Source organism: Rhinatrema bivittatum, chromosome 3 (assembly GCF_901001135.1).
Source record: "Rhinatrema bivittatum chromosome 3, aRhiBiv1.1, whole genome shotgun sequence".
NCBI lineage: Eukaryota > Metazoa > Chordata > Amphibia > Gymnophiona > Rhinatrematidae > Rhinatrema > Rhinatrema bivittatum.
Genome location: NC_042617.1, coordinates 332,087,421 through 332,110,154, shown reverse-complemented (window position 1 = coordinate 332,110,154; position 22,734 = coordinate 332,087,421). Strand labels below are relative to the sequence as shown.

The window sequence follows — 22,734 nt, the reverse complement described above, 5'->3', positions numbered from 1 at the left end:
TTTTCCACTGTGCTTCATTCATGCCCTGGGCACGTTTTCATGTACTGTGTATTTATTATGGGTGGTGCAAGAAAAAAAGGGCAAAAGATCCTGTCAGATAGCGTATCTTTTGCACAGGGATTATGTTTCTTGCAATTTCTGGAAAAGAAAAGAATTCCATAGAAAAATCTGTGCAAGCAGAAATATGCCTAGAAAGCCTTGAAGAGCAAGTGGCCTTTTTCCTGAAGGTTAGCACTTCTGAATAAGGGTCCGCAAACTACGGCCCATAGGCTGAACCTGGCCCGAACAGCTTCTTTGGCTGGCTAGCCATGCTTTTCTTTCCCACAACTGGATTTGGCCGCAGAGCAATGTTGCCAAGGACTCCGGCCTGCACCCTCTCTCCTTGATCCACTATCCCACTCAATGCAAGCTACGTACATCATGATCACCGTGGACCCTATGATCACGCTGGCGTCATGATGTGTCAGCATGCATGCAAGATAGGAAACTAAGGTAGAATGCAAGCTGGAGTCGGAAGGGAGGATGATGGGCTAGTTCTTGGTTGGCTGCATCAACAGCAAGAAGGTGGGCTTGTGTGTTTGTGGGGGCAGGGCAGGGTAGGTAACAGACATGGGCAGTTGCACACAGCTCAGCACAGAGGAACTTTTTTTTTTTAATAATCCATGGTGGAGGCAAAAAGGCTGGCGGGGGTTCCCAGGCCCTGCCATGGGGAAAGGAAGTGTCCAGACCTGTAGCGCTGGAGGACACTGCTGGTGGGGAGGCCAGGCCCTGCTAGTGCAAGGCAGGTGGGTGAGTGAGGGAAGGGAAATGATGGGATGGAAGGGGGTAAGGTGAGAGGAGATTGCAGTGAGTGGGGAGGAGAGGGGAGGGATGAAAGAGGAAAGGGAAAGGAAAGGAGGGGAGTAGAGTAAGAAGAGAGTGGGGTGAGGGGGAAGGCAGTGAATGAGAGGAGTATGTGAAGGGAGGGAGGGGAGTAAGATGAGTGAGAGGGGAAGTAAGGGTAAAGAAAGGGGGGAATGAGGGTGAGGAGTGAGAGGGAGGAGGGTGAGAAGTGAGAGGGAGGATTATGGGGTGAGTGAGAGGGTAACGAGTAAATGAGAGGGGAATGAGGGGAGAGGGAGGAAAGTGGGGTGAGTTAGAGGGAAAGGAGTGATGGAAAGGAAAGGAGGGAATGAGGGGGGAAGGGAAGAGGTGACTAGAAGGGGACTGTGAAGGGAGTGGAGGAGGTGCATCACACACACCTCATGTGGAGAAGATGCAAGAGAAGGGGAAGCTATGAAGCAGGGTATCAACTTTTGGAAGTTTAGAAATATTATTGGCCTGTTATCTGCCACATCCTGGGAAAGGAAAACTGATTTTTACCTGCTAATTTTCATTCCTGTAGTACCACAGATCAGTCGAGACTCTTGGGTTTTGCCTCCCTTCCAGCAGATGGAGACAGATAAAGTTTCGCTGACACTGGCATATAACCTGGTGTGCCACCTGCAGTTGCTCAGTATTTATTTATTTATTTTATTTATTTGCAGATTTTTATATACCGGGGTACATAAGTAACATCACCTCGGTTTACATTAAAACAATAATTCAGCATTGCGCTTTACAATATAACATAGAAACTGAACAAATACAAAACCATGTATAACTTTGTATTAAAAGAATATAATCGAAATATAAGAGACTGTGGAAATGGTGAAGAATGGTATAGGACTCAGATCATTAATAGTAGGCTTTTTTAAATAGCCAGGTTTTAAGGTTTTGTTTAAATTTTTTGTGACAAATTTCCTGGCGTAATTCAGAGGGCATGGTGTTCCATATTGTTGATCCAGCAATGATGAATGACCGTTCTTTTGTACTAGAAAGTCTAGTCAGATTGGGTGCTGGGATCTTTAGTTTGGCTAAATGCTGGAATCTCGTTGGGCGGGATGAAGTGTTGAATTGTAGATGATCAGTGAACCAGTGCATATCTCTGTTTTGAATGGCTTTGTGTATCAGCGTCATAGATTTATATATTATCCTGGAAGCCACTGGTAGCCAGTGTAAGGACTGAAGTGCTGGGGTAATGTGCTCGTGGCGGCTTGTGTCGGTGATAATGCGGGCAGCTGCATTTTGCAACATTTGCAAAGGTTGAATTGTAGCTTTAGGTAGACCCAGAAGCAGAGCATTGCAGTAATCAATCTTAGACAAAATAGTTGCCTGCAAGACTGTGCGGAAGTCATATTGGTATAAAAGAGGTTTAATACGTTTAAGCGTGTGTAGTTTAAAGAAACCATTTTTAACCGTATCCGCGATTAATTTTTTAAACGAGAGATTGCTGTCAATGATGATACCAAGGCTGCATACTTGCTGTGATATAGTGGAGATGTCTTGTGTAGTACCAGAGTTAATCATTGATGTATTTTTTGGAGGTGAAATTATGATAAGCTCAGTTTTATTGGTATTGATAGCCAATTGGTTGTCTGTGAGGATTGATTTAATTTCCAATAAAGCTGCCTTCCAGGTACTCAGGGCATTTGTGATTGTGCTGGTAATAGGTATGAGTATCTGAACGTCATCTGCGTAGATGAAGTGTTGAAGACCCAATACAGTATTGACCTGTACCCAAGATAGCAGTGAAACTAAACAAACATCACCACAGAACATGTTCCCCTGACCGAGCAGTAGAATGTGGAAAACCCCCTAATGGGAACAGTTCTTTCCAACGTTAATCACAGAACAAACGAAAATGAAATCTGTGCCAATCCTCTGTTTATTTACAATAACAGATCGAGTAGACTCTCCAAGCCTCTTTACCCCAATTGGACGGGACTCTGAACTGATCTGTGGTACTACAGGAATGAAAATTAGCAGGTAAGAACCAATTTTCCTTTCCCTGTATGTACCCAGATCAGTCTAGACTCCTGGAAAGTACCAAAGCTTCCCTAAACTGCGAGAGTCCTGCTCGAAGTACACTTTCACCAAAAGCCCCTGTTATCTGGAGCCTGGACATCTAAACGATAATGCCTGGTGAAAGTGCGCAACGATTTCCAAGTAGCCGCTCTACAAATCTCCTGTGGCGACATTTGCTGATATTCAGCCCAGGATGTTGCTTGCGATCGATTAAAGTGAACTCGCAATCCCTCAGTAACAGAGCGACCCTGACCAACCTATGCCGAACCTATTGATTCTTTCAACCACCACGCTATGGTGGATTTTGAAGCCTTATGTCCCTTCTTAGTGCCACTCCATATCACAAAAGGATGATCCAATAGCAGAAAGCTATTAGTGACCTTAACATACTGCATCAAGGCCCATTTCACTTTATGAGGAAAGGAAGGAATTGTATGCAAAGAAACTCTATCCTCTGGAATCCTGAAAAAAAGGATCCCTGCCTGATGGAGCCTAAAGCTCCGAAATTCTTCTAGCAGAACAAATTGTTACCAAGCAAACAAGGTAAGATCCTTCCTCATTGCTCTTTGAAGTGGTTCAAATTAAGCCATGTACAATCCCCTGAGAACCAAGTCGGGGAGGGGAGGGGGACATAACATCCGCACCGGAGGCGCAAATACTTTGCCCCCTGAATAAAATGCACATCTGGATGCACAGCTAGTGCTGCTCCCTGCACCTTGCTTCTAAAGCAGCCTAAGCCACCACCTGGACTCCGAGGAAATTAAAGGCCAAACCCTTCACTAACCCTCATTGCAAGAAGGTCAAAATGTGCGCCACCAGTGCTCGAGTAGGATCAATCCCCTGCTCTGTGCACCAAAACTCAAAGACACTCCAAACCCTCTCATAGGTTAAGGATGTACAAGTCTTCCTAGCTTGCAACAGGCTGGAGATGACATCCTCAGAATATCCCTTGCACCTCCGGCACTTCCTTTCAAAAGCCAAGCCGCAAGACAGAAGTGAGCCACCTGGTCTGAAAATATGGGACCTTGATACAGCAGACTGGGAAGATGAGCGAGACAAAGCAGACAGTCCCCCACGAAATTGTTCAAATCCGCAAACCAGGTCCATTGAAGCCACTCTGGCGCCACTAGAAATCACCACTCCTGGAAGAATCTTTAATCACTACAATACTTTGCCCACTAGTGGCCACAGCAGAAAATAATGTACAGGGGAACCCCTTTCAGCCAAGGGAGTACTAAGGCATCAAAACTCCTCCTGCTGCGACTGAAGAAGCGTGGAGCTTTGGCATTTCTTTGCGCTGCCATCAAATCTAAGCAGGGAGTTCCCCACTTGCCATAGATAAGTTGCATCGCTTCTACTGACAACTCCCAATCCCTGGGATCTAGCTGCCGATGACTGAGGAACTCTGCTTGAACATTGTCTATCCCAGCTATGTGAGAGGCTGCCAATAACTTCAGATTCTGCTCTACCCAGCAAATTAGATCCTGGGCCTCTTGATCCACCTTGTCACAGTTGATGTAAGCCATCGTTGTCACATCGTCCGATAAAATCCTTACTGGCTGCCCTCGTAATAGCAGCAGAAAGACTTGCAATGCGAGGCGTACTGCTCTCGTATCCAAACGACTAATTGGGGGAAGGGTTCCCTCTCCACCTGCTGCCTCAGTTGCTGTGGCAAAGGAATTCAAAGTGGCTGCTGTTCCAGGTGAACCGGAAATGAATCGGCAGCTGCATCAAGCTCACCCGTGATCCCCGCGGTGGCCCGATGTGTCCCCAATGCTTCCCAGCTGCTCTCTCTCCCTCAGAGAGGCAAGCAGGAGCACAGGCCATTCTGCAAGAGCCACGAACGCACTTCTCCATATGCAGCACAATGGCTGCCATGCGGCATGGCTTCCTTCGCGCGTTTGTGCCACTGCTGAGAGGATGCTGAAAAACCCGAAAAGGACCCCTTACTGAGCTGCCTTCGCCTCGAGCCACTGCACGAATCAAGTGGCACAAAGAAAAAAAAAACAAAACAGCTATTTATTTATTTATTTTAACTTTGACAAAGGAGAACAAACACAAAAAGGACACTTCCCTGAAGAAGGGTCAACAGAGTTCTGACATCCTCCTGGGGGGAGGGGGAGCTGGCACCACCAGTTGTCCACCCCCCAATGGCTTTAAGGACAGAGCCAAAAAAATGGGTTCCAACCCCCTGCTCGTCCACCTCAAACCAGAAGGGATGGCCCCACCAGGACCTGACAACCTTCTGGGAAGTAATCTCCAGTTCTAGCCTAACTTTTTTTTTTTTTTTTTTTTTTAACTACTTCACAGACTGCAGGTTTTGCACCACCACCATCTGCTGGAGACAGAGAAATACTGAGCAACTGCAGGTTGCACACAAGGTTATATGCCAGTGTCAACGAAACTTTCTCTGTCTCCTTCTGCTGGAAGGGAGGCAAAATCCAGGAGTCTGGACTGATCTGGGTACATACAGGGAACTCTGTTTCCTCCCTTCCCCGGAATTTCTAATTATCCAAAGGGCCAGATATGCCTCCCTCCACCCTTTGCTCTGCGAATTGCCAGGTGGCCTCCCCTCCCCACCCGCTCCAAAATCTCTCAGAGGGACCCTCCTCCTCCAGGGCCCTCTTATGTGGCCCTTCCCTCGAAGAGTTTGGGGACCCCAGTGATGTGTGGTGAAGGAGGAAGACTGAGAAGGAGCTCAGTCTGAGGGGCAGCAGCTAAGCTGGCACTGCTGGGTTTAAGCTGGATTTTCTGTGGATCTAGGACTTGATTTCCTCGCTCCTCTGAGCAGGGCAGTTTTCTTAACAGGAGGAATATAACAGCTTAAGGGGCTACAATGCATGTAAGTTTTGGGTCACTTAGCTAGTTGGAGTCTTCTCTATGAATTATTTTCTTGAATTTCCCAATACTCAGTTCAATTAGTATCACATACATGGGGTATTCGGTTCTAGCCCTGTGCTCCATGCTCTGTATTTACTGCAGTACTGAAGCCTGCCTGTCCTGCGATACGTGAAGGCATCACCACGATCAAAGTGCCCACGCTGATTCAAATCCTGCAAGAAATTTTTACCTGCAGGGTTTGCACCAATCATCCAAGCAAAACTCCATGGGGACTTTTACTTTGATTATTGCTCCTTCAAAAATTTCCCAGAGATTTGTGCCTGCTTTCTATGGCTACATTTTTCAGTTAAAATATTGAGAACTATGTGCATCGTTTGATTCCCTATATTTTTCCCTGCATGGGCCACATCAATCAAAAATCCCCACGAATAACACACTGATTTGCCTGTGGAAATGCGACTACAGAACCACGTGCATGCAATTTCACAGAATGATTTATTGAGCTGGATGAACATTAAAATGAACTCATTTCAGGAAGAAACATATTTGGCTAGGCACTGCATCATATTTCAACATGTGCAGAGTCGTTGCATTTAATTAAAACATTTACTTTTAAGTGACAGGTGAAACTCTTTCAATGCAACTCCCCAACAATTGGCCTGGCTTCCAGGAGAAGCTACACTTGAAGCAATGCCACATATTGCATCATTCGGAATGGAATCCAATTGGTTCAGCCCATGCTTGTATTTGTGACAGTGATCAATTGGGGCAAGTGTGTTTGTGAGGTTATCTGTTATAAATATGGCTGCTGCCAAAAGGTCTGGGATGTTGTTTGGGAACAATGCAAAGGATTTAATAAAAAATAAAATAAAATCTTAAAACTATATTTTAATCAGTGCAGGATGCCTAGTACCAGCAGTTCTGAAATACTGTACAGGAAAGTACAGTTCTCTTTCAAGAGTGGCATGTTGGAAAAGTGAGAGGCTTTGTCAGTGCAGCTGTGGAGAGGTTAGAGAACCTTCTTCTTCAGCAAAGACATATAATCCATTGCTGACTGGGATTTTAGGGATAAGACAGGGCCCTTTCCTTGCCCCTTGAAGATAGCAGTCACCTACTAATCTGTCTGATGAGATGAACCAAGATGGGGTAAGAAAAAAACCAACATACCATCCGCCGACTGAGTGAAGAGTGCGTAATCAGGGTTAATGATCTCATTGGACAAAATATCAAACCATTCACGGACCACGCCTTGACCCTAAGCACAATATGAAAAAAAGATGGCCAATTATTACTCAAAGATGCACCCAGATATTTATTTTACAAATAAAACTTGGCTAATCATTATTATTACAAATAAAGCCCGGTACAAATCTAAAAGTGGCACAAATGATACTGCTAGGTATCCCATGGAAAATATAAAAAATGACTTCATGGCTCTAGGGGAGAAGGTGAAGCAGATAGGTGCCCAGGTGGTTTTCTCCCCAATCCTCCCAGTCAAGAATAAAGGTTGAGGCAGAGCAGCTCGCATTCTGGAGGTGACTGAATGGTTGCGTAAATGGTGTGGATATAGCGGCAGCAAAAGCCTGGATGATTGGCTGCTTATGGTCTGCAGAAAAAGGGAGGTGATATTGCCCCTGTATAGGACCCTGGTGAGACCTCACTTGGAAAACTGTACAATTCTGGAGACCACACCTTCAAAAGGATATAAACAGGGTGGAGTCTGCAGAGGGAGGCTATTAAAAGGGTCAGCGGTCTTCGTTTCTAAAGCATTTGGGGAGACTTAAAGATCTAAACATGTACACCACCCTAGAGGAAAGGTGAGATATATAACAGAGACATTTAAATACTTCCAAGGTACCAATTTCAGGATGCGGGCCTTTTTCTATGGAAAGGAGGCTCTGTAACGAGGGGTCATGGGATGAGCATGAAAGGGGGTAGACTCAGGAGTAATCTAAGGAAATATTTCTTTACTGTAAGGGTGGTGGATGCATGGAATAGACTCCCAGTAGAGGTGGTAAACACATGGACAGTATGTAAATTCAAGAAACCATGGGGGATCTCAGAGGAAGTGGTAGAGATTGTAGAAATTGATCAGCTGGTGTGAGTGGGCAGACTAGAAGGGCCGTATGGCCTTTTTCTACTGTCATTTTTCTATGGTAACATTACTTAGCTGTTCCTATCAGAATACTTTGTTATCCATCATCCTACTTTATCACTTTTCATCAGATATGTAGAAGAGCGTCATGCTCTATAATGGAAGGGAAGGCAATAGAGGCACTCAGACACAGCAGGGGACACAATTGCTCCTCCAGCCACTGAATATCGGTGGCAATCTTTACTAATCACGGTTTCTGAAAGACCCCTAACCCAAGCTCTTACAATGTAGCTATTAGACCACAGCACTGGGATTTCAGCAAGCATAGTAGCATAAAGATTCATATTCAGCCGCTGTGTGGCTTGGCTAGTTAGCCAGATAACTCAGCTCCAACCAATTGTGCCCCTGGAATACCCCTGACTGATGCAGCCAAATTTTAGCCAGATAAAGTTATCTTCTCAATATGCCCCTCATAGTTAATGACAGCAGATAATGACCCAAATGGTTCATCTAATCTGCCCAATAATTGCTTAGGATAGTAACTGCCATTCCAAACAGGTTACTCCGATGCAGAAAAGTTACATTTTAAAGTTTCTTCATTTACATCCTCTAACCACTAGGAATCTATGTCTATCCCACATCCTTTAGAATTCCATTACCATTCTTATCTTCATCACCTCTATCATGCATCCATCATCTTTTCCGTGAAGAAATACTTCCTGAAATAGTTCCTGAGTCTATCTCCTTGAAGTTTTATATCATGACGCTTAGTTCTACAGCTTCCTTTGTATCCGAAAAGATTTTATTTTTGTGCATCATTAATTTCTTTTAGGTATTTGAAAGTCTGTATCATATTTCCCCTGTCTCTTCTCTCCTCTAAGGTGTACATAATTAGGTCCTTCAGTCACCTCTTATAAGTCTTTTGGTGCAGATCCAACTCTATTTTGGTTTGCTTTTTCTGGACTGCTTCCTTCCTGTTTTTATCTTTTTTGAGATATGGTCTCCAGAATCAAACATAATATGCCAGGTGAAGCCTTAGCTCCTCCCTTTTCCTGCTGGTAACGCCTCTCCTTATGCAGCCCAGCATCCCTCTGGCCTTAGCCAGTACCATGTCACACTGCTTCACTACCTTCAGATCATCAGAAACTATCACCCTGAGGTCTCTTTCCCAGCCCATGCACTGTCTTTCGTCTCCCATCACATAGAGCTCTTCTGGATTTCTGCACTTCTTGGCATTGAATCCCAGCTGCCAAACTTTGACCACTCCTTGAGCTTTCTTAGATCACTTCTCGTTTTCTCTACTCCTTCAGGCCTGTCCACTTTGATACAGATCTTAGTATCATCCGTGAAAAGGCAAACTTTACCTTCTAATTCCTCCATAATACAGCTCACAAAGACAATGAACAGAAACGATCCCAGAAACGATCTTTGAGGCACTCCATTTATCACTCTTCTCTTTTCAGAGTAGGTTCCATTTACCACTACTTGCTGACATCTGTCACTCAGTGAATTTGTAACCCACCCCCAGGCTTCTCATTTAATCAAGAGCCTCTTATGTGGGACCGAATAAAAAGCTTTGCTGAAATCTCAATAAACCACATCAACTACTCTTCCTTGATCTAATTCTCTAGTCACCCAATCAAAAAAAAATCAATCAGATTTGTTTTTCAGGTCCTTCCTTAGGTAAACCAATGTTGCTTCAGATCCTTTCCTTTAGCAGAGTCTCCATTAATTTTCCCACAACCAACGTAAGGAAAACTGGTCTGTAGTTTCCAATATCCTCCCTGTTCTGGAGCTGATTTATATTATAATAATTGCTAATCAAGAATGTCTAAGACTGCACATTTACAGAAGAGAGTAGGTGGAACAAGCAAAACTAAAGTAGACAAGGCAATGGCGCTGGATGAGTTACATTTATTCTTTATTTATTTAAAAACTTATTCCACACATTTCCAAGTGTTCATGGCAGATACTAAAGGGAACTCAGAGAGGTGCTAGCAGATCTGCTGAAGGACCTGTCCTTGGAGACTGGAGTGGTGCCACAACTGCCCTCCTCCAATCTTGTGACATCACTGCAGTCAGCAGATCCACCAGCACTTCTCTGAGCTCCCTTTATCATCCTGGGATGTATCTCATCTGGTCCCATGACCTTGTCCTCGTTCAGTTTTGCTTACTCCACCAAACACTCTCTTCAGTCTTAGACATTCTTTGTTCACAATCATCATATAAATCAGCTCCATTATTTAATAAGAATGCAGGGAGAAGGATGTAAGGTGCATGAAAGAAGCACTAAAGTATAAGAACATAAGAAATTGCAATGCTGGGTCAGGCCAGAGGTCCATCAAGCCCAGCATCCTGTTTCCAACAGAGGCCAAACCAGGCCACAAGAACCTGGCAAGTACCCAAATACCAAGAAGATCCCATGCTACTGATGCAATTAATAGCAGTGACTATTACCTAAGTAAACTTGATTAATAGCAGTTAATGGACTTCTCTTCCAAGAACTTATCCAAATCTTTTTTGAACCCAGCTACACTAACTGCACTAACCACATCCTCTGGCAACAAATTCCAGAGCTTAATTATGCATTGAGTGAAAAATAATTTTCTCTGATTAGTCTTAAATGTGCTAATTGCTAACTTCATGGAATGCCCCCTGGTCCTATTATCGTTCAAGACCTCTCATGATTTTAAAGACCTCTATCATATCCCCCCTCAGCCGTCTCTTCTCCAAGCTGAACAGCCCTTATCTCTTCAGCCTTTCCTCATAGGGGAGCCGTTCCATCCCCTTTATCATTTTGGTCGCCCTTCTCTGTACCTTCTCCATCGCAACTATATCTTTTTTGAGATGTGGCGACCAGAATTGTACACAGTATTCAAGGTGTGGTCTCACCATGGAGCGATACAAAGGCATTATGACATTTTCCATTTATTAACCATTCCCTTCCTAATAATTCCTAATATTCTGTTTGCTTTTTTGACTGCTGCAGCACACTGAGCTAACGATTTTAAAGTATTATCCACTATTATGCCCAGATCTTTTTCCTAGTTGGTAACTCCTAATATGGAACCTAACCGTGTAATTACAGCAAGCGTTATTTTTCCCTATATGCAACACCTTGCACTTGTCCACATTAAATTTCATCTGCCATTTGGATGCCCAGTCTTCCAGTCTTGCAAGGACCTCCTGTAATGTATCACAATCCGCTTGTGATTTAACTATGCTGAATAATTTTGTATCATCCGCAAACTTGATAACCTCACTTGTATTCATTTCCAGATTATTTTTAAATATATTGAAAAGCACCGGTCCAAGTACAGATCCCTGAGGCACTCCACTGTTTACCCTTTTCCACGGAGAAAATTGACCATTTAATCCTACTCTGTTTCCTGTCTTTTAACCAGTTTGTAATCCACGAAAGAACAACGCCTCCTATCCCATGACTTTTTAGTTTTCTTAGAAGCCTTTCATGAGGGACTTTGTCAAACGCTTTCTGAAAATCCAAATACACTATATCTACTGGTTTACATTTATCCACGTTTATTAACCCCTTCAAAAAAAATGAAGCAGATTTGTTAGGCAAGATTTCCCTTGGGTAAATCCATGTTCACTGTGTTCCATTAAACCATGTCTTTCTATATGCTCTACGATTTTGATCTTTAGAATAGTTTCCACTATTTTTCCCAGCACTGAAGTTAAGCTCACTGGTCTATAGTTTCCTGGATCACCCCTGGAGCCCTTTTTAAATACTGGGGTTACATTGGCCACTCTCCAGTCCTCAGGTACAATGGATGATTTTAATGATAGTTACAAATTTTAACTAATAGATCAGAAATTTCATTTTTTAGTTCCTTCAGTACCCTAGTACCCTAAGTCCAGATGATTTGCTATTCTTTAGTTTGTCAATCTGGCCTACTACATTTTCCAGGTTCACAAGGATTTTGTTCAGTTTGTCTGACTCATCACCCTTGAAAACCATCTCCAGAACTGGTATCTCCCCAACTTCTTCATTAGTAAACACGGAAGCAAAGAATTCATTTAGTCTTTCTGCAATGGCCTTATCTTCCCTAAGAGCCCCTTTAATCCCTTCGTCATCTAACGGTCCAACCGACTCCCTCACAGGTTTCTTGCTTCGGATATATTTTGAAAAGTTTTTATTATGAGTTTTTGTCTCTAAGGCCAACTTCATTTCAATTTATGGTAACTCCCAATATTTACAGCAAGCTACTTGCATGAAATTCAGCCCCTGAAATGCCAGCCTCTACAGCCGCGATGGCTATAGTTTCAGGGATGTAGGTTGGACATCCTAGGTGGAAGGGATGTTAACAGTCCTCCCCCTATGCAAAGATGCCACTATATTTGTCTCCATTGTATCAATGAACAATAAATCCCACCCCCCTTTAGCTGTGGCGCTCCAGAGAATAAACATCTCTTGCTATCCCATGAAGTTAAACTAATGGAGCTGGAGAGGTTTATTTCTTGAGTTTAGCTGAGCCAGTAATGTGTTAGGACTATTCATTCTGACATTGGAATTTAAAAATGAAAGGTTTTAAATGCAAGTAAGAATCTAAATAGGAGCAGTTTTCAGCTATGGGGTATCAACTGTGAACATGCAGAGCCCATGAATAATGCCTGAGAGATAATTACTATGCTCTGAGCAGCAGCCGATCAGCAGCCGGCTAGTATGCTACTTTTCAGAATTCTATTGACAGTTTTAATTTGCACCAAGATGGCTCTTCTCATATCAGAATCCTCCTTGAGTTTGGGAAAGAAGTGCACATTTTATCTGGTAATCTCTGTATTCGGAAGGGCACTTATTTTCACATAAATCACCTGGTTTCCCTTTGGCTTTCTCCCACTCTGCTCATTTACAAATGTAAGGGTCCAGTTTTAAATATTGGGATATTTTGCTACTAGAGGAGGTGAACTTGGTCTCAATATCTCATTCCATAAACCCTCCAACAGATGCTAGTAGAGACCTGCAACTGACTCACCAATGACGAGGAATACAAGAATACAGATGCAATATTCACAGGTTGACCACAGAGCTCCATGTCTGTAGCAACAAGCTGAGCCAGTCCTGGTTTTCCACCCACTACATTGCATGCAGGGACTCAGTGTTGGTAGCTTAAGAAACAGAAACTACAAGTCCCTGCATGCAATGTGTTTATTGTTCTTATATCTTGCAATATCTAAAACACATTCAATTAACAAGACAGATAAGAACATTCACAATCAAAATTGACAAACAAAACATTACATATGTAGATAAATATAAAAAGTAAAAATATTTAAGTTAAAATGATCAAATGACAATGTAATTAAACTCTGCAATAAAAAGCGCTCCTTTCATTTTCTTCCTAAAACTAAGATATTTAAAAACACCTTGCATTGCATTGAGCAAGGAATTCAATGGGTCAGGTTCAGCACAAGAAAAAGTCCTTCCTCTTGTCTCCTGCAGCCTCTAATCATGCAATGAGAGTGAAACCACGATTTGGGCTCGGCCTCTATTGTAACCACACACATGCACGCTCCAGTCGGCCTATCAGACATGCGCTCCCGTGTGCACTCAATTTCATTTCGACCTACCATGCCTTCTTCTCCGTGGAACCGCACTGCAATTCCTTGCTTTAGTTTCTGGCAGTTTGATTTAAACACAACTTCACAGCTACTCCTAAAAATAGAATCTAAATATGTAACAATGGTTAATTGCATTCTTCTGAGCTGTAGAGCAGTAAGCATGAAGGACAGGTCTCTCGTGGCGCAGACGCATACCTCTGTGGACTAACAGGATGTCGCTCTCACTCACGGGCCGGTGCACCATATCCGAATCGGGCTGCCCTGCCAGCAGGTGCTCATAGAACCACTCACAGCGTTCTTTAAAGGGCTATAAAGGGAAAGAAACAGAAGACACGCTACTCAATAAGGTTAACCGCTAAGCATGAGCTCTAGGCCATGCCCTTTCAACACGAGTAACTGACAGTATCAGTTTCAGCCAGATTCCACAAGAGGACAGTAGTGGGCATCAGGCCTGGGGCTGCTCAGTTTCTGCCAGGATAAGGGAAGGTGCAGGGACTAGACAGCAGGGAATGGGGTGAGAGACAGAGGAAGGGCAAGGAAGTAAGGAGAGTTGCAGGGGAGGGTTCTTTGGACTGCAAACAGGTTTCACATCTGTTTCAATATACTGAAAGCAGTGATTTATTTGGACCCTAGCAGTCCATTCTACCTTACTCAGTTCCAGACAGCAGTCCTTCTAATAACCAGCAGATCTAGCCAACGAGATCCACCTTATAGAACTGTAAGATTAAGAGGAAGGGACTTTTACTTCTATGTGGACTAACACACAACCACACCATTTTATCCAAAAATACAACAGCAACTGATCAAATTATCTTCCACTGGTTCACAGTATGCTCAGTTCTGTCTAAAATTCAGACAGGTATTGTGTAGGAATGACCATAACATGCAATTAAGATCTTCTGGAGTGATGTTACTGGTTAATATAGAGATAAATAACCAGAACAGGGCACCTCAGTACAAACTCCACAGGGATGCTGACCAACAGGATTTGCACCAATAATCAAAGCAGAAATTCAGCAGTTCTTTTGCTTTGAATATTGCCCAAGGGGATATTACCCGCAGAGATCTGCACCTGCTTTCCCTGAGTGCAATTTTTTTCTTTGAGTAATCTAAGCTGCGTACATAGCTTGATCCCCCCACCTCGTTGTCCATGGGTAAAAGTCTGAGTGCTGTTGAGAAATGCACACTTTCACCCGCAGACAGGGCGTGCAGTAACCCAAGGGCCTCCTTCCTTGACACAACAGTATTTAACCCATAGAAGTGCCTTTGATTACTGCCCTGACCAGGTCTGGATACAGGCTCCGACCAAGCTCGGCTAAGTACAATGCAGAGGTGCTCATTTTCCTAGCGTTTTCTCTAGAAACACGAGATTCTTCTCTGATTGCAGGAGCCGGTCACGCACTCTTTCAAATTACCAAGGAGAAAAGCTTCTTTTCTCTGTGCAACATTTATGCTTGCTCTTTTCAATCTTTTTTTGTTTTTATTTGCTCTTCCTACTGGGCACAGATATGCCTAACATTGAAATTAAAACTAAAAAATAGACTTATTGAATAAATATCCCAAACAGCATTGTGCATGCACTAACTGCACTAGACACTTCGAGCAAATAAAAGTTAGCTTTCATAAGTAACTACTGCAGGGATTTCAACTTCCCCTAAGTTTCTAGATTGTGGTCCCAGGAAAAAAAACAGATTTCCTTCCATACTTCCAGAGATGTTATACCTAGCATACTGGGAGAGGGGAAGGGGGCAGGCAGCATACATGATAGCCACTGAGGTTCGCAGGGAAGCCAAGGCATCGAGTTCTTCTAGGCAGTGCCAATACCACCTCTCAGACAACTGGGAAGTGCCAGGGCATGAAAAAGATCCATGCTCCTGGACAAGCTGGAGTTTGGGCACTTCTGTGGTGCCGCCAGATTTTGACACCATCATCATAAGGTTCAGTGCACCTACCATGATCCAGTGCCAGATACAACCAGGGGGCGAGCCACTGCCCATCCTACCAGAAACATCTCCATGATCAGAACAATACCTCTACCTGTGCTTTAATGATGTGCATGAACCTCGACATCAGCTCAGGACACTCCAGAAGAAAATGGAAGTGGTCAAAAATGATTTTGGGATTTCTGTATCAAAAAGGAAAAGCAAAATTACATAATATATCTTTTTGTTATAATGTTAACTGTTTTCAGAAAAACTTTAAAAAAGAGAGAGACTAGCATTCAGCCCCGTGGTTGCTGCTGACCCTACCTGGAAGACAGCACAAGTTACTGAGCATGCTTACTGCAGCCCAGTTAGCACTGATGATTACAATGGAGAGACAAAGCATCAACAAATTCCTGAAGGCATTCACCAAGTCAAATGGTGAAGCTCAACAATATGCTCTGCTAAACTTTTCTAGCACATAGCTGTTAAAACAGTTCTACTCTCCACCACAGAGGAACTCTTCTTGATGGTGCTTCTTTCAAAATAAAACACTCACTTGTAATTTAAAAACTGAATTAACTAGATAGGAAAATTAGTTTCTTACCTGATAATTTTCGTTCCTATAGTACCCGGATCAGTCCAGACTCCTGGGTTTTGCCTCTCTTCCAGCAGATGGAGACAGAGAAGTTTTAAAAACAAACTTTGCCTTATATGCTAAGCTGCCACCTACAGTCTGGCAGTATTACTCAGTATCAAAGCAGAATGGTTCAAAACCACCTATGTACAAGAACACTTTAACAAAAAAAAAATCTGGCTCACTAAACCAGCATGGGAACAGAACCTGTAGAACTCACTCGAACACTGTCAATCATCTCTGCAGACCCCTACAAATGAACTGAATAAATGAGCAGACTCTCCTTTACTTTTGTGCCTACAACGGACGGGACTCTGGACTGATCTGTGGTACTACAGGAACGAAAATTATCAGGAGAAACTAATTTTCCTTTCCCTGTACGTACCCGGATCAGTCCAGACTCCTGGGATGTACCAGAGCTTTCTTACCTGGGATGGGATCCGGAGAGGCCCGCTTGCAGCACTCCTTCTCCAAATCCTCCTGCACCCAGTGCCTGGACATCCAGTCTGTTATGCCTCAAAAGGTATGTAAGGACTTCCAAGTAGCCGCTCTGCAAATCTCTTGAGGTGAGACCATTTGGCATTCCACCCAAGACACTGCTTGCGAACGAGTAGAGTGGGCACGAAGACCAACCAGAAGGGGTCTACCACACAGCAAATATGCCGCGCATATAGCCTCTTTCAACTAGCGAGATATGGTAGTCTTAGAAGCCATATTTCCTCTTTTTGGACCAATCCACAGTACAAAAAGATGGTCCATTATACGAAAAGCATTTGTAACTTCCAGATAACGCAGCAAAGCTCTGCGAACGTCCATCTTCCGCAAGTCTTTAGACAAAGGATCTGACTGGTCCAAATCTGTAAAGGCCGGAAGTTCCACCGATTGGTTGACATGAAAGGAAGAAACCACCTTCAGAAGAAAAGAAGGAACCGTCCTCAAGGAGACCCCAGAATCCGAAATTCTCAAAAAAGGTTCTCTACAGGATAGAGCCTGAAGCTCCGACACTCTATGAGCAGATGTAATAGCCACAAGAAAAATCACCTTTAAAGTGAGATCCTTTAGTGTCGCCCTTTTCAAGGGCTCAAAGGGTGCCGAACACAGAGCTGTGAGAACTAAGTTCAGACTCCAGGAAGGACAAGGGTGTCTTAGTGGGGGACATAAATGCTTCGCTCCCTTCAGGAAGCGCGCCACATCCGGATGTGCAACCAACGCTATGCCTTGTATGGAACCACGCAAATAACCAAGAATTGCCACCTGTACTCTCAGAGAACTACATGATAAGCCTTTGGATGATCCAGCTTGTAGAAAGCACAAAATATCAGACACCGACGCTCGGGTAGGAACAACCCCACGGTCCACACACCAAGATTAAAAAATTCTCCACACCCGAACACACGCGAGGTTAGTGGATGTTTTACACAATCTCAGGAGCGTCACCACTACGGCGGCAGAATAATCTTTGTCTCTTAGGCATCGCCTCTCAAAAGCCATGCCGCTAGACAAAAGTGATCGACTCCTTCCAAACAAACGGGCCCTTGGTGCAGAAGGTCTGGGAGACCTGGGAATCGCAGGTGTCCCATCACCGCTACATTGACCAGATCCGCATACCAAGGACGTCTCGGCCACTCTGGAGCTACCAGGACTACTTCCGCTGGATGGATCTCTATTCGCCTGAGCACTTTGCCGTTCAGTGGCCAAGGTGGGAAGACGTACAGCAGAATGTCGGTTGGCCAGGGCAGCACCAAAGCATCTACCCCTTCTGCCCCTGTCTCTCTGTGGTGACCGAAGAAGCGCGGGGCCTTGGCATTCTGAAACGTTGCCATCAGATCCATTCCGGGTATTCCCCACGTGTCGCGTATCAGCTGAAAAACCACGTCTGCCAACTCCCATTCCCCAGGATCGAGGCGGTGCCAACTGAGAAAGTCTGCCTGAACATTGTCGACACCGGCTATGTGAGATGCTGCTATGCTGACCAAATGCTGTTGTGCCCAGCTGATCAACTGCTGAGCTTCCACCGCCACTGGCTGGCTCTTGGTTCCTCCTTGGCAATTGATATAAGCCACCGTGGTCGCGTTGTCTGAGAGAACGCGGACTGACCTCCCTTGGAGGAGAGGACAAAATGCTTGCAACGCTATGAAGACTGCCCTGGTCTCCAGATGATTGATCGACCACTGAGATTCTTCCTGGGACCATAGCCACTGTACTGACTTCCCCCGATATACCGTTCCCCAACTGGAGAGTCTGGCATCTGTGGTAAGCACTGTCCACTCGGGCACTTCCAGGGGAACTCCTCGGGATAAATTGTCCAAGACAAGCCACCAAGCTAGACTGGATCTCGCAGTATCTGTAAGAGGAAGAGGTAGGTGAAATTGCTCGGAGACCGGGTTCCATCGTGAAAGCAAGGTGGACTGTAAAGTCCGTATATGGGCAAAGACCCAGGGTACTAGTTCCAGGGTGGAAATCATTGAGCCGAGGACCCACAGATAATCCCGGACTCTGGGGAGATGTTTGGTCAATAAGTCTTGTACTTGGCCTTGCAGCTTGCAAATCCGATCCGTGATAAGGAAGACTCTCCCTCAATGAGTGTCGAACAGAGCTCCTAGAAATTCCAAGGACTGGGTGGGCACCAGTTGACTTTTGGAGAAGTTGGTCACCCAACCCAGTGACCTCTAGAGCTAAAGCACTTTGCGAATCACCAAATGGGCGAGCGATTCCAATTTTGACCGAATCAGCCAGTCGTCTAGGTAGGGATGCACCAGGAGCCCTTCCCTCTGGAGATACGCTGCCACCACAACCATTACCTTGGTAAATATCCTGAGTGCAGTGGCAAGACCAAAGGGCAGAGCTCGAAACTGAAAATGGCGACCCAGCACAGAGAACCGCAGACATTTCTGGTGGTCGGTTCGGATGCCGATGTGAAGATACGCCTCCATGAGATTCAAGGACGCTAGAAACTCTCCTTTTCGCTCAGAGGCAATGACTGACCGTAGAGTCTCCATGTGAAAACGTGGTACTCTGAGGCAATGGTTTACTCGCTTCAGATCCAGAATGGGCCGAAAAGACCCCTCTTTCTTGGGCACTATGAAGTAAATGGAATAACGCCCTTTTCTTCTTTCCGCCGGAGGAACTGGGACGATGGCGCCGAGCTGCAGAAGGCGCTGCAAGGTGTCCTGTACCGCTCTCCCCTTGTCTTCGTAACCGCATGGAGAGACTAGAAACCGGTCCCGAAGGCGACGTGCAAAATCTAAAGCGTAGCCTTGTCTTATCACGGTGAGAACCCATTGGTCCGATGTCACCTTGGCCCATTTCTCGTAAAACAGGAACAGTCTGCCCCCGACCACTGGTACTGAGGAATGGACCGGCGTCCCTTCATTGCGAAGACTTGGCCCCAGGGGCAGACTGGGAAGTACCGGCTCTGCCAAAACATTGGCCACGAAAGGGCTGAGACCAGGTTTGTTGCCTACTTGACGTCTGCCAAAAGGAAGAACTGGGAGCCCTAGACGGACTAAATCTCAGATTCCCTCTGAATCAAGCCCGTGAAGAAAAAGAGTCCCTTGACTTGGGCCTGTCCTCCAGCAACCAATGGACCTTATTCTCACCTAGGGATTGGATCATATCTTCCAGGTCCTTACCAAAAAGTAATTTGCCCTTGAAAGGCAAAGATCCCAGCTGAGCCATGGAGGAAACATCTGCCGACCAGTTTCTTGACCGCAGACACCATGGACCTTGCTAATGTCCTCAACAGATCATAAAGGGCATCAGCACTGTAAGCAATCGAAGCTTCCAGGCGGCCTGCTTGTAGAGCTTCCTCATCAGAGAAACCAGCGTTGGCCTGCAACTGCTGCACCCAGCGAAGGCCCGCTCGCAAGGCAAAACTGCTGCACATAGCTGCCCGCACCCCGAGTGCAGAGACTTCAAAAATCCTCTTGAGCTGCAACTCCAGCTTTGTCTTGCAGGTCTTTGAGTGCTGTAGCTCCCGAAACAGGGATCGTGATCTTCTTGGTAACTGCGGATACTGCCGTGTCAACCTTGGGCACTCGTAGGTCTAAAGCATCCTCCGGAAGAGGATATAGCTTATCCATGGCATTGCTCACCTTCAATCCCAGATCAGGTGTACCCCATTCTCGGAACAGCAAATCCATCGCAGAGAAATGAAAGGGAAAAGAGGTAACCGGGCCTCTCAGACCCAACAACACTGGATCCATAGCCCCCAGCTTGGATCCCTCTGGTGGCTCCCAGAGAATAGCGGGGATAAGTGGACCCAACTCCTCCTTTCTAAAGAGATGGACCACTTTGGGGTCATCGCCTTTCACAATATGCTATCCTCCGTTGCAGGCGAGGCAAGCTGTAAATTCGCTCCCCCCGGGAAACCTTTGCTGAGGAGAGAGAGGAAGCAGCAGAATCCCCTCCCCCATCACTGCACGAGTCGCTGACCTGAAAGTCTCTAAAATGGCTTCCGTTCCAGCGCTGAGCGGGAATGGATCAGCCTCAGCCGGCCGCGATGCAGCTATCCCTGTAGGAGCTCAGGCAGTCTTGTTTTTCACAATTTTCATGGCACCAGAGGATCCCTCCCCCCCCCCCTCCCCAGGGAGGCATGCCATACAGAGACCCTTCCGGGAAAGATGCACGCGAGTCAAGCCACACGTGCGGCATCAGGCAGAGAGCAGGAGCAGCGACAATTTCAAAATAAACTAAAAAGGAAAATAAAGGTACAACGGTACCTAATCGCGTTGAGACAGGGAGGGAAGAGAGAGCCGCAGCACCGGAAACCCTGAACTGACAAGAAAACAAATACGCAAAATAAAACTTTTTTTTTTTTAAACACTTGCCCGGCAGTGGTCCAAGGTCCTGATCCGGCTAGGTGGAGTGAACCGGGCTCCCCGGTATCACACCCAGAGCTACTAGATGGGAGTAACAGGGCCCTCGACCCTGTGATGCAGCTGCCTCAAAACCAGTGGGGGATGGTTCCCTCAGGACCTCACAACACCCTGGGAGGCTGAAGACAAAAACTGCTCCTTTTGTTATTTTTAAAATTGTAAAGGACAAAATCTCTAATTCTAACTAAATCCTATGAAATCCTAAGCAATCAGCACAGACTGTAGGTTGGGCACCTCCACCATCTGCTGGATACAGAGAAATACTGCCGGACTGTAGGTGGCACCTTAGCATATAAGGCAGAGTTTGTTTTTAAAACTTCTCTGTCTCCATCTGCTGGAAGGGAGGCAAAACCCAGGAGTCTGGACTGATCCGGGTACATACAGGGAAATAGGAACTTCTGAGAGTTTGTCTGTCTTGCAGGAAATACATGTAAGTGCTACCTATTGCAAGTTCAGGCAGATACAACTAAACTTGCATGAGGCAACACTCATTGTTTAAGAGAACCTTGGCAACTCACACTAATTTATAAATCAGAAAAACAATCAACGGAGCTGCCAAAACTGATGGATGGCTTCAGCTAAAGACCAGAACAAGGACCCTCTCCTTCAGTAGTTCACAGAGACCTTTCTTTCAGCATTGGGCTCTTAGCCCTTCCATCCTTTTTCCACTGAAACACAGATCACGGCAGGACGGAGCAATGTTTTACTTTTAAAACAGTTTTCCTTGGTTAATTGCTTTAATTCAAATGGGCACACAGGGCGAAAGAGAATAAAAGCAGAGCTATAAAACGCAGGCAATCTCACCGAGTAACGAAGCACTTGAGAACATCGTCATGTTTGCAGACAAATTCTATGAAGCGAGGCGATGTCATTCTACAAAAACAAAGAGCTACAATTATAAGCAGTTTAATTAGGTAAAAATGTTTAATGGGTATTTTTTCTTTGACAGAGGCTTTTCACCCACAGGTGACAATGGAATTTTAAAAGAACATTTTACAACTCAGATAATTCCAGGATCACTGCGGAATTAACGCACAAGAGAGACAGAAGAATGTCTGCTCTCGTCACCAATTCACCAAGAAAACATACACGAAGCCACAGAAAAACGGGACACGTGTGGAAGGGGAGAAAAAGCATCAGACCCCCAGTTCTGACCCAAAAGCAAGTCTACGGTAAGGAAACATGGAGCTAAAGATAGAGAACCAGCTGCATGATATTATCTGGAAAAAGTTTTACCTTCTGTAATAGCAATGGATTCTGGAGCAATGACTTGTGGCAAACCCAATTGGAAAAAATATCAGAGGTTGATATTCAGCCGTGGTTTATGCAGGTTAAGCTACCCAGACAAATATAACCGTGTAATTTACACAGGATGTTCAGCAGTGCAGCCATGCCACCGAATACATCGGACAAACCCAAAGATATCTGGGTCAGTTTCTCCGGATAACATTGTGACTGCCTCCCAGCACAACTAAAGTTAGCTGGATGACCACTTGCTTCATAGGCTCGCTTACTGTACAAGTCTTTTGCTGCTAATACCTGTATGCGCCCTTGCGGCAAGCAGAAAGCCAAGTCATTGAATTTATTTGGGTTACTGAATTCTATTTTACGTGATTTATTTTATGCTCTGTATGTTTTTATCCATTATTATTAAAATACCTATTTATTGACTTTTTGATGTGCCTTTGCTATCTTATATTTTTTATATCGTTCATGTTTTTTATTTAGACTCGTATATTTTATATATTTATATACATGTGCCACTGTGTCTTTTTGGAGTAATAATACTTCTACATTTCTTGAAAATTAGCAACTGTGTCACACACCCCCAGCAACCTTGACTGAGGTGGGGAGGGGAGCATAGTCCCTTGCCTCCCTTCCATTCCCTCTCCCATC

The 22,734-nt window shown here is 44.8% G+C and overlaps 1 protein-coding gene across 3 annotated transcripts in view; it reads right to left on the bottom strand.

The window, feature by feature from the left end:
- The window catches only part of HACE1 (HECT domain and ankyrin repeat containing E3 ubiquitin protein ligase 1), a 230,814-nt gene that overhangs the window by 82,597 nt on the left and 125,483 nt on the right, over positions 1 to 22,734 (bottom strand). For all 3 annotated transcript variants that reach the window (XM_029595349.1, XM_029595352.1, XM_029595351.1), the window contains exons 13-17: positions 21,643 to 21,711; positions 15,440 to 15,527; positions 13,598 to 13,709; positions 13,412 to 13,509; positions 6,895 to 6,982 (exon numbers count right to left, since the gene is read on the bottom strand). In XM_029595349.1, the coding sequence (XP_029451209.1) occupies positions 6,895 to 6,982; positions 13,412 to 13,509; positions 13,598 to 13,709; positions 15,440 to 15,527; positions 21,643 to 21,711 (455 nt within the window). The remainder of the gene's footprint in view (positions 1 to 6,894; positions 6,983 to 13,411; positions 13,510 to 13,597; positions 13,710 to 15,439; positions 15,528 to 21,642; positions 21,712 to 22,734) is intronic.